A 13,124-nucleotide genomic window follows, 5' to 3' on the forward strand; every position below is an offset into this window, starting at 1 on the left:
CCATTCTGTAAGTTGTCTTTTTGTTTTCTTTTTGGTTTCCTTTGCTGTGTAGAAGCTTGTCAGTTTGATTAGGTCCCATTGGTTTATTTTCGCTTTTGTTTCTGTTCCTTTGGGAGGCTGACCTGAGAAAACATTTGTAAGGTTGATATCAGAGAATGTTTTGCCTGTGGTCTCTTCTAGGAGTTGGATGGTGTCTTGTCTTACATTTCAGTCTTTAAGCCATTTTGAGTTTATTTTCGTGCATGGTGTGAAGGTGTGTTCCAGTTTCATTGATTTACATGCAGCTGTCCTGTTTTCCAAATACCACTTGCTGAAACAACTGTCTTTCCCATTGAATATTCTTGCCTCCTTTGTTGAAGATTAATTGACCGTAGGTGTCTGGGTTTATTTCTGGGTTCTCTATTTTGTTTCATTGGTCTGTCTGTCTGTTTTGGTACCAGTACCACACTGTTTTGATGACTGTGGCTTCATAATATTGCTTGAAGTCTGGGAGAGTTATGCCTCCTGCTTGGTTTTTTGTGTCTCAGAATTGCTTTGGCAATTCTGGGTCTTTTGTGGTTTCATATAAATTTTTGGATTGTTTGTTCTAGTTCTGTGAAAAATGTCATGGGTAATTTGATAGGGATTGAATTGAATCTGTAGGTTGCTTTGGGTAGTATGGTCTTTTTTACAATATTAATTTTTTCAACCCAGGAACATGGAATTTCTTTGCATCCTCTTTAATTTCCTTGATTAATGTTTTATGGTTCTCAGCATATAAGTCTTTCACCTCCTTGGTCAAGTTTATCCCCAGGTATTTGATTTATTGGGGTGCAATTTTAAAAGGTATTGTATTTTTTTATTCCTTTCTAATATTTCACTGTTAATATACAGAAATGTGACTGGTTTCTGAATGTTAATCTTATATCCTGCTACTTTGCTGAATTTTTTGATCAGTTTGAGTAGTTTTTGGGCTGAGTTCTTAGGGTTTTCTATATGTAGTATCATGTCATCTGCATACAGTGACAATTTTACCTCTTCTCTTCCAATTTGGATACCTTTTATTTCTTTTGTTTGTCTGATTGCTGTGGCTAGGACTTCTAGTACTATGTTGAATAACAGTGGTGAGAGTGGGCATCCTTGTCTTGTTCCAGATTTTAGTGGGAAGGCTTTCTGCTTTTCTGCATTGAGTATTATATTTGCTGTGGGTTTGTCATACATGGCTTTTATTATGTCAAGGTATGTTCCCTCTATACCCACTTTGGTAAGAGTTTTGATCATGAATGGATGTTGGACTTTGTCAGATGCTTTTTTTGCATCTATTGAGATGATCATGTGGTTTTTGACTTTTCTCTTGTTAATGTTGTGTATGATGTTGATTGATTTGCATACGTTGAACCATCCTTGTGAACCTGGAGTGAATCCTACTTGGTCGTGGTGTGTGATCTGTTTTACATGTTGTTGGATTCTCAACATTGTTGAGATAATGTTCCAAAATTATGATTGAGATGGAACATTACGTGGATCATGGGACTTACACACATACACAAACAGAATGAAGAGCAGGAATTAAAATATTTCCGTGAGAATTTCCAAGTAATATTAAAGGATTTTTAATAAACTCAAAGTCATAGGGAAAGCAAGGTGCTAAAGACAAAGAACCATACAGGCCAATCCAAAGGCCAACGAATATTTCCAGCAACGTATTTAATCAAAAATTAAAAACATTCAGATGACTCCTAGCAAAAACCCAAGGAATGAACCAGAGTTACAGCTAAATGGTCCCAAAGGTCATATAAGGTCCCCTTTGACAAATCTACTTATTGATAGAGGAAGATCTTAGAGTCCTAATTCTTTTCTCCCAACCTGACATAGGTCCACTATGACAATTTTGCCTTCTATGTGATGCTATGATGCCTGTGGACAATTAAACATTCTCTAATTACAAAACACAAGTACTAACACTTGGAAAAATAGATTGAAAAAATGAAATTCTAAATCAATGGCTAAAATTATATCCTTGATAATAGCCTTCAAACACGCAGTACTAAGACATACTCTGCATGCATTTTAGTACCATTAGTACAGAAACAACCAAAACAAAGACGAAAAGGTAAACCATATTGAATGGACTGCTTGTGAAATTTGTTGCCAGATCTATTCCCTTTCTAAAAAGAAGAAATAGAACATAATTTCTCGAGGACAAAATGAGGAACACCAATGACTTTGCCAGCTGAGACAGATAGGGCTGTTTGTGCCCACCCTAAATGTAGGTTGGTTGTTTTCTATTTTCATAGCTGTGGGCTTCAGAAACTGGCTCTCAGTGCATTGTGAGAATAATTGTCACAGGCAGAAGATGGGTTACAGCCAGAGCAGTGACTCAACTTCCGGTCCATAAACATCACCTGGAGGAGTTTCCGTCCTGGCTCAGAGGTAACAAACCCGACTAATATTCATGAGGATGAAGGTTTGAGCCCTGGCCTTGCTCAGTGGATTAAGAATCCAGCATTGCTGTGGCTGTGGCTGGCAACTACAGCTCCGATTTGACCCCTAGCCTGGGAACCTCCATATGCTGCAGGTGTAGCCCTAAAACGCCAAAAAAAAAAAAAAAAAAGAAGAGGAAAAAAAAAAAAGAATCACCTGGAGGCTTGATGAACACCCCACTCCACTCAGATCTTGATTTATTGACTCAGCAAATTAATAATCCAGCACTTCTTATTTTCACTGAGTCACTTACCTTTATGCAAACCAAGCAATCATGTTTCTTAAACAACCCTTTTCCCTGCATCACAAATTGTGTAGGGCCTCCAGCACTGTGGTTTAGTAAAGGACAATCAGCCCAACTGTCTTACACATATAACTCATGTCATTTAAAAAAAAATTCCTCTATAGATGGGTACAGATAGACCCAGACAGGTGTTTTACATTTGTGTATTTGTATAGAATTTCTTTCTTTCACTCTGCTCTTGCTAGAATTCCTACCTTGGCGTAATCAAACAGCTCCCTTTTCAGTTATTTACTCGATTCATGCCTTCATTCAATCATTCTACACACTTACTTTGTACTACAAACTTCCAGGCACTATGCTGTGTTTGAGGAATGAAAGGAAAATTAACTGCTTTCATAGACCTTCAGACCAGTGAGGTAGACAGATGTTAATTCAACTAACTGGAAATGTTATGAATATGATATGTTTTGCATTTGCTGTTTTAAGTAGATATCAGCACTTGTTGGAAATGTGTCGGAAAGACAGTGAGTGTGGATCGGAGCGTTTCTTTCATGAACAAATACACAACTGTTGCGACATATATTTTCTTTGCTTAGAAAGAGTTGTGATTTTGTTGTTCTCAGCTTTGCAGTAGAAAAACTGGGATTTGGCAGGAAGCATGACATCACTGTACATTTACCACGTGTGGCAAGTTTTGTTTGGAGCTAATGCTTCTTACAAACAATTCTATGATGTCAAAATGTAGGATTTCTAAGAAAAAAAGAAAGAAGAGCTGCTCTTTGATGATTATCATACACCATGAGCCTGCATCTCTTTTATACTGGTTTTTGCCCAGAGGAACCCTTTCTGCCCCCACTGAAGGGACGTTATTCTAGCCAGCTTCCCTCAGCTACTAAAGGCAGTTTTTTATTTTTATTTTTTTAAATTTAATTTACTTTAATTATTTTTTTAAAGCCCGCACCCATGGCATATGGAAGCCCCCAGGCTAGGGGTCGAATCAGAGCTGCAGCTGCCAACCTATACCACAGCAATGCCAGATCCGTGCCGCATCTGTGACCTGCACCACAGCTCACGGCAACACCAGATCCTTAACCCACTGAGCGAGGCCAGGGATCGAACCCACGCCCTCATGGATACTAGTTAGGTTCCTTACCACTGAGCCACAATGGGAACTCCTTAAATGTAGTTTTTTAAACAGGCAGTTCCTGCCATGACTCAGCAGTTTAAGAACCTGACATAGTATCTGCGAGGATGTGGCTTCCATCCCTGTCCTCACTCAGTGGGTTAAGGATCTGGCATTGCCTCAAGCTACTGTGTAGGTCACAGATATGGCTTATACCCAGCAGGGTGGCTGTGGTGTAGGCCTGCAGCTGCACTCCAATTTGACCCCTAGCCCTGAAACTTCCATATGTGGCCATAAAAAGAAAACAAAATTAAGGTACATCATGAAAAACCTCAAGGCCCCAGAATTGTGCCAAGAAGGGCTGCCCTTATGAGGACCCTCTCGCAAATATTGATCAGGAAGGACCCACAGGTGTAAGGCCAGGACCAATACCACCTCGGACCCTTCCAGGCCCTGGAGGCCATCTGCCTAGAACTGTCATCTCTCTCCTGCAGTAAAACACATGCACCCAGTCCTCCTTGGCCTTGGCAGACAGATGACAGGGCAGGGCCTGGTGCCTCTGAGTTCCAGGGCAGGGCTAGGTAAGGGCAGACCACCACCTTCCTCAGGGCACCCACTGGACATTCAGAGCAGTGCAGTTGGCCATTACCAACACGATGGGCACAGAAATGTCCGTGACCTACGTCTTTTTTCTTCTGGAGTTTTTCCACTGGAAATGTAGGGGAGGGCTCAGCTGCACGTAGGACACTCCGGGAAGATTATGGACCTCAGCAGCCTGTGAGAACTTCGCCTACTCACAAGGCTCAGCCACTCACACTTGTGTTGCTTAGAAATGTGTGGCAGGAGTTCCCATTGTGGCTCAGTGGTAATGAACCCTGCTAGGATCCTTGAGGACTCGGGTTTGATCCCTGGCCCCGCTCCGTAGGTTAAGGATCCAGCACTACCACGAGCTCCTCTGTAGGTCGGAGACACAGCTCGGATCCTGTGTTGCTGGGCGCTGTGGTGTAGGTTAGCAGCTGCAGCTCTGACCAGACCCCTAGCCCGGGAACCTCTATCTGCTGCAGGTGCAAAGAAAAAGAAATGTATGGCAAAGTTACATGGTTTCATGAAGTTGGGCCAGTGAGATTTTCTAGACTTCCATTTTCTTATCTGTGTGACAAGAGAGTTAGGCTGGATGACAGATAACACCAGTTGTGATGGTTTTCTCTCTGGGTGGTTTGCACGCTGGGAGAAGCTCTGAGAAGGCTGTCTTGGGTCTCTTTTGGACTAGTCAGACCATCTTTGATGATTAAGGAATGGCTGCCAGCATTGACGTTAATCTGCCCTTATTAATCATCGTGCATGCATCTTCTTCACCTGTTGTTTATCTGGAGATAGATATGGCAAGTTTAATCATCTGGCATATTGCCTCCTGAGACTTCTGGGAATAAGAACATGCACCTTATTCCCATCAGAAGAAATGGAGGCAGCTGGCTTCATTTCCCAAGAGGCGGTGTCTGGACACAGATTGGACTTCATTTCAGGCATCCGTAGGAGAAGAGATTTTTGCCCTAACTTTCCTCGGGGTCGATTCCCAGATCATGAGTGATGATGGGTCCACCAACTATAAAGGCATTAGGTTTTTTTTGGGATGAAGTCTTTTTCTGGTTTTTTACCCCCTCAGAAAGATGGAAATGAGCATAGCAGATATGCTTGCAATTTACATTTACTTGAACATGTAAAATAAATGTATTTCTTTTTCCATCCAGCTACCCATTTTCCTATAAAAGACTCCCTGTATAGTTCAGCAGCTGTTACACAGTTTATAGTAAGTCAAGGAAGTGTTGCCCCTTGCAAAGTGGATATAATTTGGCAAAATAAACAGAAACTTGGGGATGTCATGTGATACGGTAAGTCAGCGTCACTTAGAGACTGCTTACCAAACCTTGGCTACAGGTTCATTTTACTGCGCAAGTGATTTCCCTGCTTGTGTGTAGAGGAAAGGCTCCAGTGAGTTGAAGAAATAGGATCTGATGGGGTCTAATTCCATGTTAGTTGAAAAATCCTGTTGAAATCTGTCCACTATTAAAAATAATTTCCTCAGCTCCAAAATCGTGCTTCAGACTAGAGCGAATAATAGCTAAGTATTTTTCCATCATGCTGGTTACTCAAATTCCTGTCTGTCTCCTCCTGCTTGGAAGTTCAGATTATGCTGCATCTCAAAAAGTTCTTTCTCTCTCTCTCTCTCTCTTTTTTTTTTTTTCCTACTTTTTAGGGCTGCTCCTGCAGCCCATTGAAGTTCCCAGGCTAGGTGTTGAATTGAAGCTGCACCTGCCAGCCATAGCCACAGCCACAGCAATGCCAGATCCAAGCCGCATCTGCAACCCACACCTCAAGTCATGGCAACTCCGGATCCTTAACCCACTGAATGAGGCCAGGGATCACACCTGCATTCTCATGGATACTAGTTGGGTTCCTTACTGCTGAGCCACAACGGGAACTCCTCAGAAAGTTCTTTCTTAATCATAGTTTTGAAAGCTATGAAAATGATATCCTGTGGGATATTAGGGAAACATAATGTGTCTTCGTTGGGATCTTCCACATACTATTTCTAAATAGGGCAATCATATAAAGTATTCTTTTTTTCAGAAGTCCAGTTTTGAGGTTCTTTCTAACCTTCCTCTTCTCTCCACTTGAAAAGATTTCTGTTATTACACCTTAGCCATGCAAGCCCATAAATCTATCATACTGACCACTAGCCTACAGGAACTCTTCAGGCACATCATTTTTCTTTGTGCCCTACGTCATGAAAATAAATGTCACAATGGCATTATAATGGATGAACTCCCAAGCCTAACACCATCTTCTGCGTGGCTCCTTTTTACCTGCATTTCATTTGATGGAAGGAGCCCCAAGGGTGAATGGGAGTAGGTAATTACAAAAAATAATCAGGCCCATTTAAGTAATTTTCCATGAAAATGTTGAAATAGAAAATGTCTAGTGAAAACATGATTAAGAGAGGAAAAAAAAAATCTGTGGAATTCAGGTTGCTGTAGGAATATTCACAGCCGTTGCTGCAGGAACCCTCACAACCCCCTGTAGTGAGCAGAGAGAGGCAGGTGATCTGTTAAGTCTTTTTTCCTAATTGAATGTAAAACTGTATTAGTCATGCTGACTCACAGTTTGTTCCTGTTCTTGCTAGTTTTTGCATATTTTAAAATTTTTTTTTCTATAGGCTTTGATCCAGAGTTTTTCCTATGACCCTTGGAGGTTTTTTCCCCTGGATCTCTGAGTATCTTTGACAGTTAGAACGTCTCGAGTATGGCTGTTGAATGTGCCCCAGACCCAAATTCCCAGGGCAGGACAGGGGTAGGGCCTTCACAGTGGGTTCCTTGTAGCATTGTTTTGATTTTTGAATATTGCTCGTGTATGAGCTCTTAAAAAAAACTAAAACTAAACTCCACGTGACTATTGCCTGCCCCTGTACTGTGGAAAGTTTATGTGGAGACTGATCGTTTTATCAAATGCACATTACAGAGGAAGAGATGTGACTTGACCTTGTAAGTATAGTTGCATTAAAGCACCTGGAACTCAGCCTTTTAGCCTCTGATGCATGGACATTTTATACTGTGGGAGCTTTTATACCTTCATGGTGGGAGGTGTATTTCGGGGAAGATAGAAACAGTCAAGGTGTTTTTCTTCTGTTATAAACAATGTGCAGTGTGTATTGTTTTTCAAAATCTCTTTAAAAATATAGGTAATCAATGTCACAGAAATATGCAAGAATTTTCCAGCACATATTTGTGTAGCTATGGTTACTGCCAGGAATATAGTCATGCTATTTACTCCAAGGCACTGTGTCTTTTAGTGCTGATCTCTGAATGAGTTGCTAACACATTATTAGTCAATTTTTGTTAAAAATATTTTTCTCTTTCTTTCTGTCTTTCTGTCTTTCCTTTCTTTCTTCTTTTTCGGGCTGCACCCTCCGCATATGGAGGCTCCCAGGCTGGGGTCGAATCAGAGCTGTAGCCACCAGCCTACACCACAGCCACAGCAACTCAGGATCCGAGCCTCCTCTGCAGCCTACACCACAGCTCACGGCAACGCTGGATCCTTAACCCACTGGGTGAGGCCAGAGATCGAACCTGTGTCCTCATGGATGCCAGTCACATTTGCTTCCACTGAGCCACCATGGGAACTCCCCCAAATACTTATTTTCTATTATTTTGCATGATCACGTGAGCCTCTTATTCCTCAAAAATGTCTTTTACACATTCCTTTGATTATCAGAGGAAAAGATACTCCACCAGATTGAGGAATATGCTTATTAAAAAGGTAAATATTTACACAATAACCTTTGGCTTTCTGCTTATAGCAATGAAAAGAAAAATAATAATAACCAAAATGTTCTATTCATAACTTTGAGTATTATACCACAGAATTTAAAAAACTGGCCTCCCGACAATGTTGGCTGTAATCATGGTAATGCAAATTTCAGTGAAGAGAATCCCTATTGTTAACATTGTAAGAATTCCACTCATGTCGATTCTAATTTCAAAGAGATATGGTGGCTACAAAAATAAAACCCTTCACTCAAAGAAAAGATGCTTCTGATTTTCCTATTTATGTTTAATGATTCCATCCTCATCACAGTCTCCTTTCTCCCTCTCAACCCCTTTTCTGCCCATAAGACACCACATGGACCTCAGTGCAGCACAATGGCTCCCATTGGGTCAGGGTCAAAAGCTGGAATGGAGAAAGCCCTCGTCCTATGGTTTTCAAGTACACAGCCAGCATGGACCAGCTCCAGGCCATAATTGACCATGCAGACCATTGCCGACAGCAGCTGACTTTCCACTGCAAGAGGTCAAGGCCTTCAACCTCCCACGGTGAGTAGTCAGAGTAATCAGACATCACAAGCTATAGTTGCCACGTGTCACAATGGCCAGGGCCACACATGCATGGGACTCTGTGCCCAGAGTGCCCAGGTCACAATCTGGAAATGACAGAGATACTTTTCTTTTTAGCAAAGAGCAAAGTCAATGTGTTGCTCTTTGCTCAAAGCCCCAGATGAAGTTTCTCTCCACACTCAACCGGGCAACTGAGCAGTAAAAGCCTCCTTTAGAAGCCCCTGGGATGCTCAGTGCTCGTCCGCCATGAAGGGCAGTGACATCTTAATTCTGTTTTATCTTAGGAAAGATCACTAACAACAACGTGGCTTAGTTATCTGGAAGTGATTATTCCCCAAGATTCCTCCTAGACTGAGCACCATTCGTGTCTTGGCTAACTATATATTAGGGAACAATGTTGGTGTCATTGGCTCTTTCATGCAGCATAGCTGCTGAGAGTTTATTTTTCATATCATTTCTACTTTTAAACCTTTCTCTTTTGCTCTTGTATTTTCCTCCTTTGAAATATCTCATCTTGTTGGAATGTGCAACCTCAGTGCCTTCATGAAACCGCTTGGTTTTTCTGGAGGCTGGCCTGACCCTTCTCTGATCAGGCATCTGGGGAATGGAGTGAGCAGAGGGCAGGAGGCAGGTCCTCTGAGTTCAAGCCCCTAGCCTGTCCCTCAGCAGTTATGGGACTTGGGAAATCATTTTATCTTTCCGAGTCTTTAGAGCTAAGGCACTCACCTTGCCAGGTCTTAATTGCACCATGTCTATAAATTGCATGAAATAAATACTACTTATTTGCACCTCTCCAGTTTATTGAATTTGTGGTTAGTGCAAGAGGGTTTAGTACTTACTAATAGTTGATTGCTGCCAAATGGCTCACTGAACTAAAACTGTATGTTCCCAGGAGAATGAGAAAGCTGCCTCCAAGAGAATAAGTTAGTATTATGGGTTGTCTAACCTGGGAAAACAAGGCAAAGTCAGAGTAGTGTTGGAACCAACCACTAACAAAGTCATAAAACAAAACCACCCAGTGAGTCAGGGAGCAAACTCATACATACTAGAATATAGTATATTCCAGAATCTGGACACCACCCAGAGCAGCAAAGGATTCCCCACATGAAGGTCCAGTGTCTGCCTATTGATTTGCATGGGGTTACTCAGTTGTTAGCCCTTCAATATAAATACATAAAGCAGCAGCAGCAACAACCAAAACAAATATTTAATGCAAGTATTTCATTGGGGCTAGGGGAAAAGATGACAAGAGAAAAGACTTTTAAACTTGACAGGCACCCGCTAAAGACACAAAATGAGAGAATTCATTACCGTTACATGCTCTAGTTATTTGCATTTCATATATGCTGCAACTGGAGAATTTTTAGTACAAACTAAATTTAAGCAAATTCAATACAGACCTATATATTTCCAGAAGTGCTTAATTAAAATAGAGATGAGGTAGGCAAAGAATGCAGTCTGATACACCTTAAAGTTGTTGCACCGATTTGCTCAGTATTATCAATAAACACAAATGGGCATGTGGAGCTTTGATGCCGCTCTTGGGTGGAGGGCGTGAAAACAACAAAGCCTTCTCTTGGGTCCCTCATGAGATGGTTGCAGTGCGAAAACAGCACCAAGGGACTCAATATGGGAAACAAGTAGCTTAGGAATTTTGTGGGGTAGAGCATTGGTTTTGGTTTCCAAGAGGGCTGGTGGGGGGAGCAGTGAGCCCAAGATCTCACTAGGGTCCTGGAACATTTTTCCTTCAGCATCTCTAAGGTGTCTGTTAGACAGCATCAGGGCCCATGATTACAGGTGGCTAAAGATGAAGTTAGACGACAGTAAGCCTTGACTATTTAGTCACCACACTGTGAATGCTTGAGGTCACCGAGGATGGTAGCTGTGGCTGGAGAGGACAGTGAAGCACGGGCTAAAATAATTGAGGAAGTGGAGCCCGGCAGCCTGGTCATCCCTGTTTCTCCTGCTGCTTTTCATTTCAGCCTCGAGTTCTTCTTCATGTTATTCTTAATCATTTCTTATGCAAATTCTCTGAGTTACCCAAAGGAATCTTGAATTGAGCCACATGCATTCTGTTCCTTTAACAACCCTTGACGGTTCTTAGTTTATAGAGAAAAAAGGAGGCACGCAGTGGTGCATTTGTGTATAATCTCTTTGTGCTTCAGTCTATGGAAGCACATGTTGAATACTTCCATGTTTAAAATGGAATTTTGAAAAACACCTCTTACGTATCTATTAAATATGAAGCTAAAAAGATCTTCCACCCCCCACCCAGAGATAAGTTTTCAACATATTAAAAAAAAAAAAGATGGTCGATATTGATTTCTTGGCATATGTCTCACCCACTGGGCTGCGGTGGGTGGTAATAAACGCAGTCCGTGTCTTTACAAGCTGAGAGGTTGGAGGCAGAAGCCGAAGTCTCATTGAACAGGGAGCCTTAATGAGCAATGGTGGTTGGAAGTTAGGGAGATGCTGTTTCAGATTCTCGGTGGTGACCTGATGGCGACAACTTAAAAGAGTTTGAAAGAGCATGTGACAATGAATAGGGACCTTTTCAGAGCCAAGTGATTTGATGTCACTTCTGTTTCCCCTCCTGCCCCGATTCTCTGTTTCGTAGGGACTGTTTCCCCTCTCCCCTCCCCCGAGTTCCATCTTCTCTGATGACCCCTCCCAGATGTCCTGTAATGCACCAGGGTCTCAGCAGCATCTTTGGCAGACATGAGCAGACCTGCAGAGTTGAGGCAGCCTCTGGCCCGGTCACTTAATTATGTATTGCACTGAGGAGGGAGTTGCGTTCAAGAACTGAGCTGTTGTTGTCTGGGAGTTGTTCCAAATCAAAGACTCAGTTCAGGCCTGAAGAAGGCTTCTCAGTGCCATTTCTTTAGTTTCCAAATGCAGAGCAACCTATTTGGTGTGAGAAAGCAGCATATGTCTCCAAGAAAACTTTTAAGACAGGCTAAGAAGTACCAATGTGTTTATTTTTGCATAATAAAATGAAGTTTTTTCAATGGCATTTTAAGATCTCAAAGAGATTTCAGATTCAGTGTATAAATTACTCTGGTTTTTATTTTGATGACAGTTCTTTCTTGAATGCTCTTTCCAAAGAAATTATGTGATTGGAGTCCTCAAGAGAAATATGTAAATATCATGCTTGAATGAGTTAGTTCCTACTTGCTTATTTTCTAATAAAAGAAATATGATGACAAAGTAAGTCTTGACATTAAAATATATATTTTAAACAGCTGGACGTCCTCTTAAAAGTGATCCTATTGCTGAGTTAAAATATGCTCACTTCTAAAATAGTCTCTCTATGTTTTAAACAGAGGGGAGTAAAGGAACTATTTTGGGGAGGCAGGCAGTGGGGGGCAAAGTAGGTGTCACCTTTCTCATACTTGTCTTTCAGATGGAACCCCAGTGAGCTGGTGGGTTGGAAGAACCAATGAAACACACACTTACTGGGGAGGTTCTCTGCCTGATGCTCAAAAATGTACTTGTGGATTAGAGGGGAACTGCATTGATTCTCAATATTACTGCAACTGTGATGCTGACCGGAATGAATGGTGATTTCCATATAATTTCCCTGTGCAAACTGTAATTTTTTTTTTTATTGCTTGAACAATGTACCTTAGGCAGACATTGGACACAACAGTAAATAAACGGAATACATTAAAGTATTCCCTAGCGGAGTTCCTGTTGTGGCGCGGCGGAAACGATGAGGAACCATGAGGTTGCAGGTTCGATCCCTGGCCTCACTCAGTGGGTTAAGGATCCGGCGTTGCCGTGAGCTGTGGAGTAGGTTGCAGAAGTGGCTCGGATCTGGCGTTGCTGTGGCTGTGGTGTAGGCCGGCAGCTATAGCTCTGATTAGACCCCTAGCCTGGGAACCTCCATATGCCGTGGGTGTGGCCCTAAAATGACAAAAGACAAAAAAAAAAAAAAAAAAGTATTTCCTAGCAAGTAAAAGTATAAACTTTGATGCCTATGACATAATTATTTGGAAGCCTAAACTGTTAGGTAGCTCTTTCTGTTTATCTGTGAATAACTAACCATGTCCATTGTGTTTTTCTAATAAGACAAAACAGGAATACCAGATTAATGTTTCCTATTCATTGAAAGTGAAACATCAGACTTATTACTGTTAATACAGTTAATAAAGCGACCACCCCAAGGCTGATCCAGGCTTGTTTGGTGACCTTCCTAATTTCCAGTTGTTTTCTTAAATAATCACATAGGGGAAACCAGACAATACCTTGAGCCTATGAAAGGGGATACACAGACCTCACCATGCAGCTGGAGGTCTCAGAAGGCTAAAAATCCAAAGAAAAGGTAGATGAGGACACGCCTTCCAGTCAGCACTCTAGAAAAAAATAGCTCCCTGAAAACCCATATCTACAGACTTGCTCTCAC

At 41.7% G+C, this 13,124-nt stretch overlaps 1 protein-coding gene across 12 annotated transcripts in view; it reads left to right on the forward strand.

Annotated features, from left to right (window-relative positions):
- Positions 1-13,124, forward strand: part of CNTNAP3 (contactin associated protein family member 3) — a 200,310-nt gene that overhangs the window by 146,045 nt on the left and 41,141 nt on the right. For all 12 annotated transcript variants that reach the window (XM_084994548.1, XM_021072822.2, XM_021072824.2 and 9 more), the window contains 2 exons: positions 8,501-8,698; positions 12,123-12,279. In XM_084994548.1, the coding sequence (XP_084850674.1) occupies positions 8,501-8,698; positions 12,123-12,279 (355 nt within the window). The remainder of the gene's footprint in view (positions 1-8,500; positions 8,699-12,122; positions 12,280-13,124) is intronic.

The sequence above is a fragment of the Sus scrofa genome, chromosome 14, assembly GCF_054392235.1.
Source record: "Sus scrofa isolate SSC_HxYL_T2T_F1_AM1 chromosome 14, Sscrofa_HxYL_maternal_Yorkshire_Landrace_v2.0, whole genome shotgun sequence".
NCBI classification, from domain to species: Eukaryota; Metazoa; Chordata; class Mammalia; order Artiodactyla; family Suidae; genus Sus; species Sus scrofa.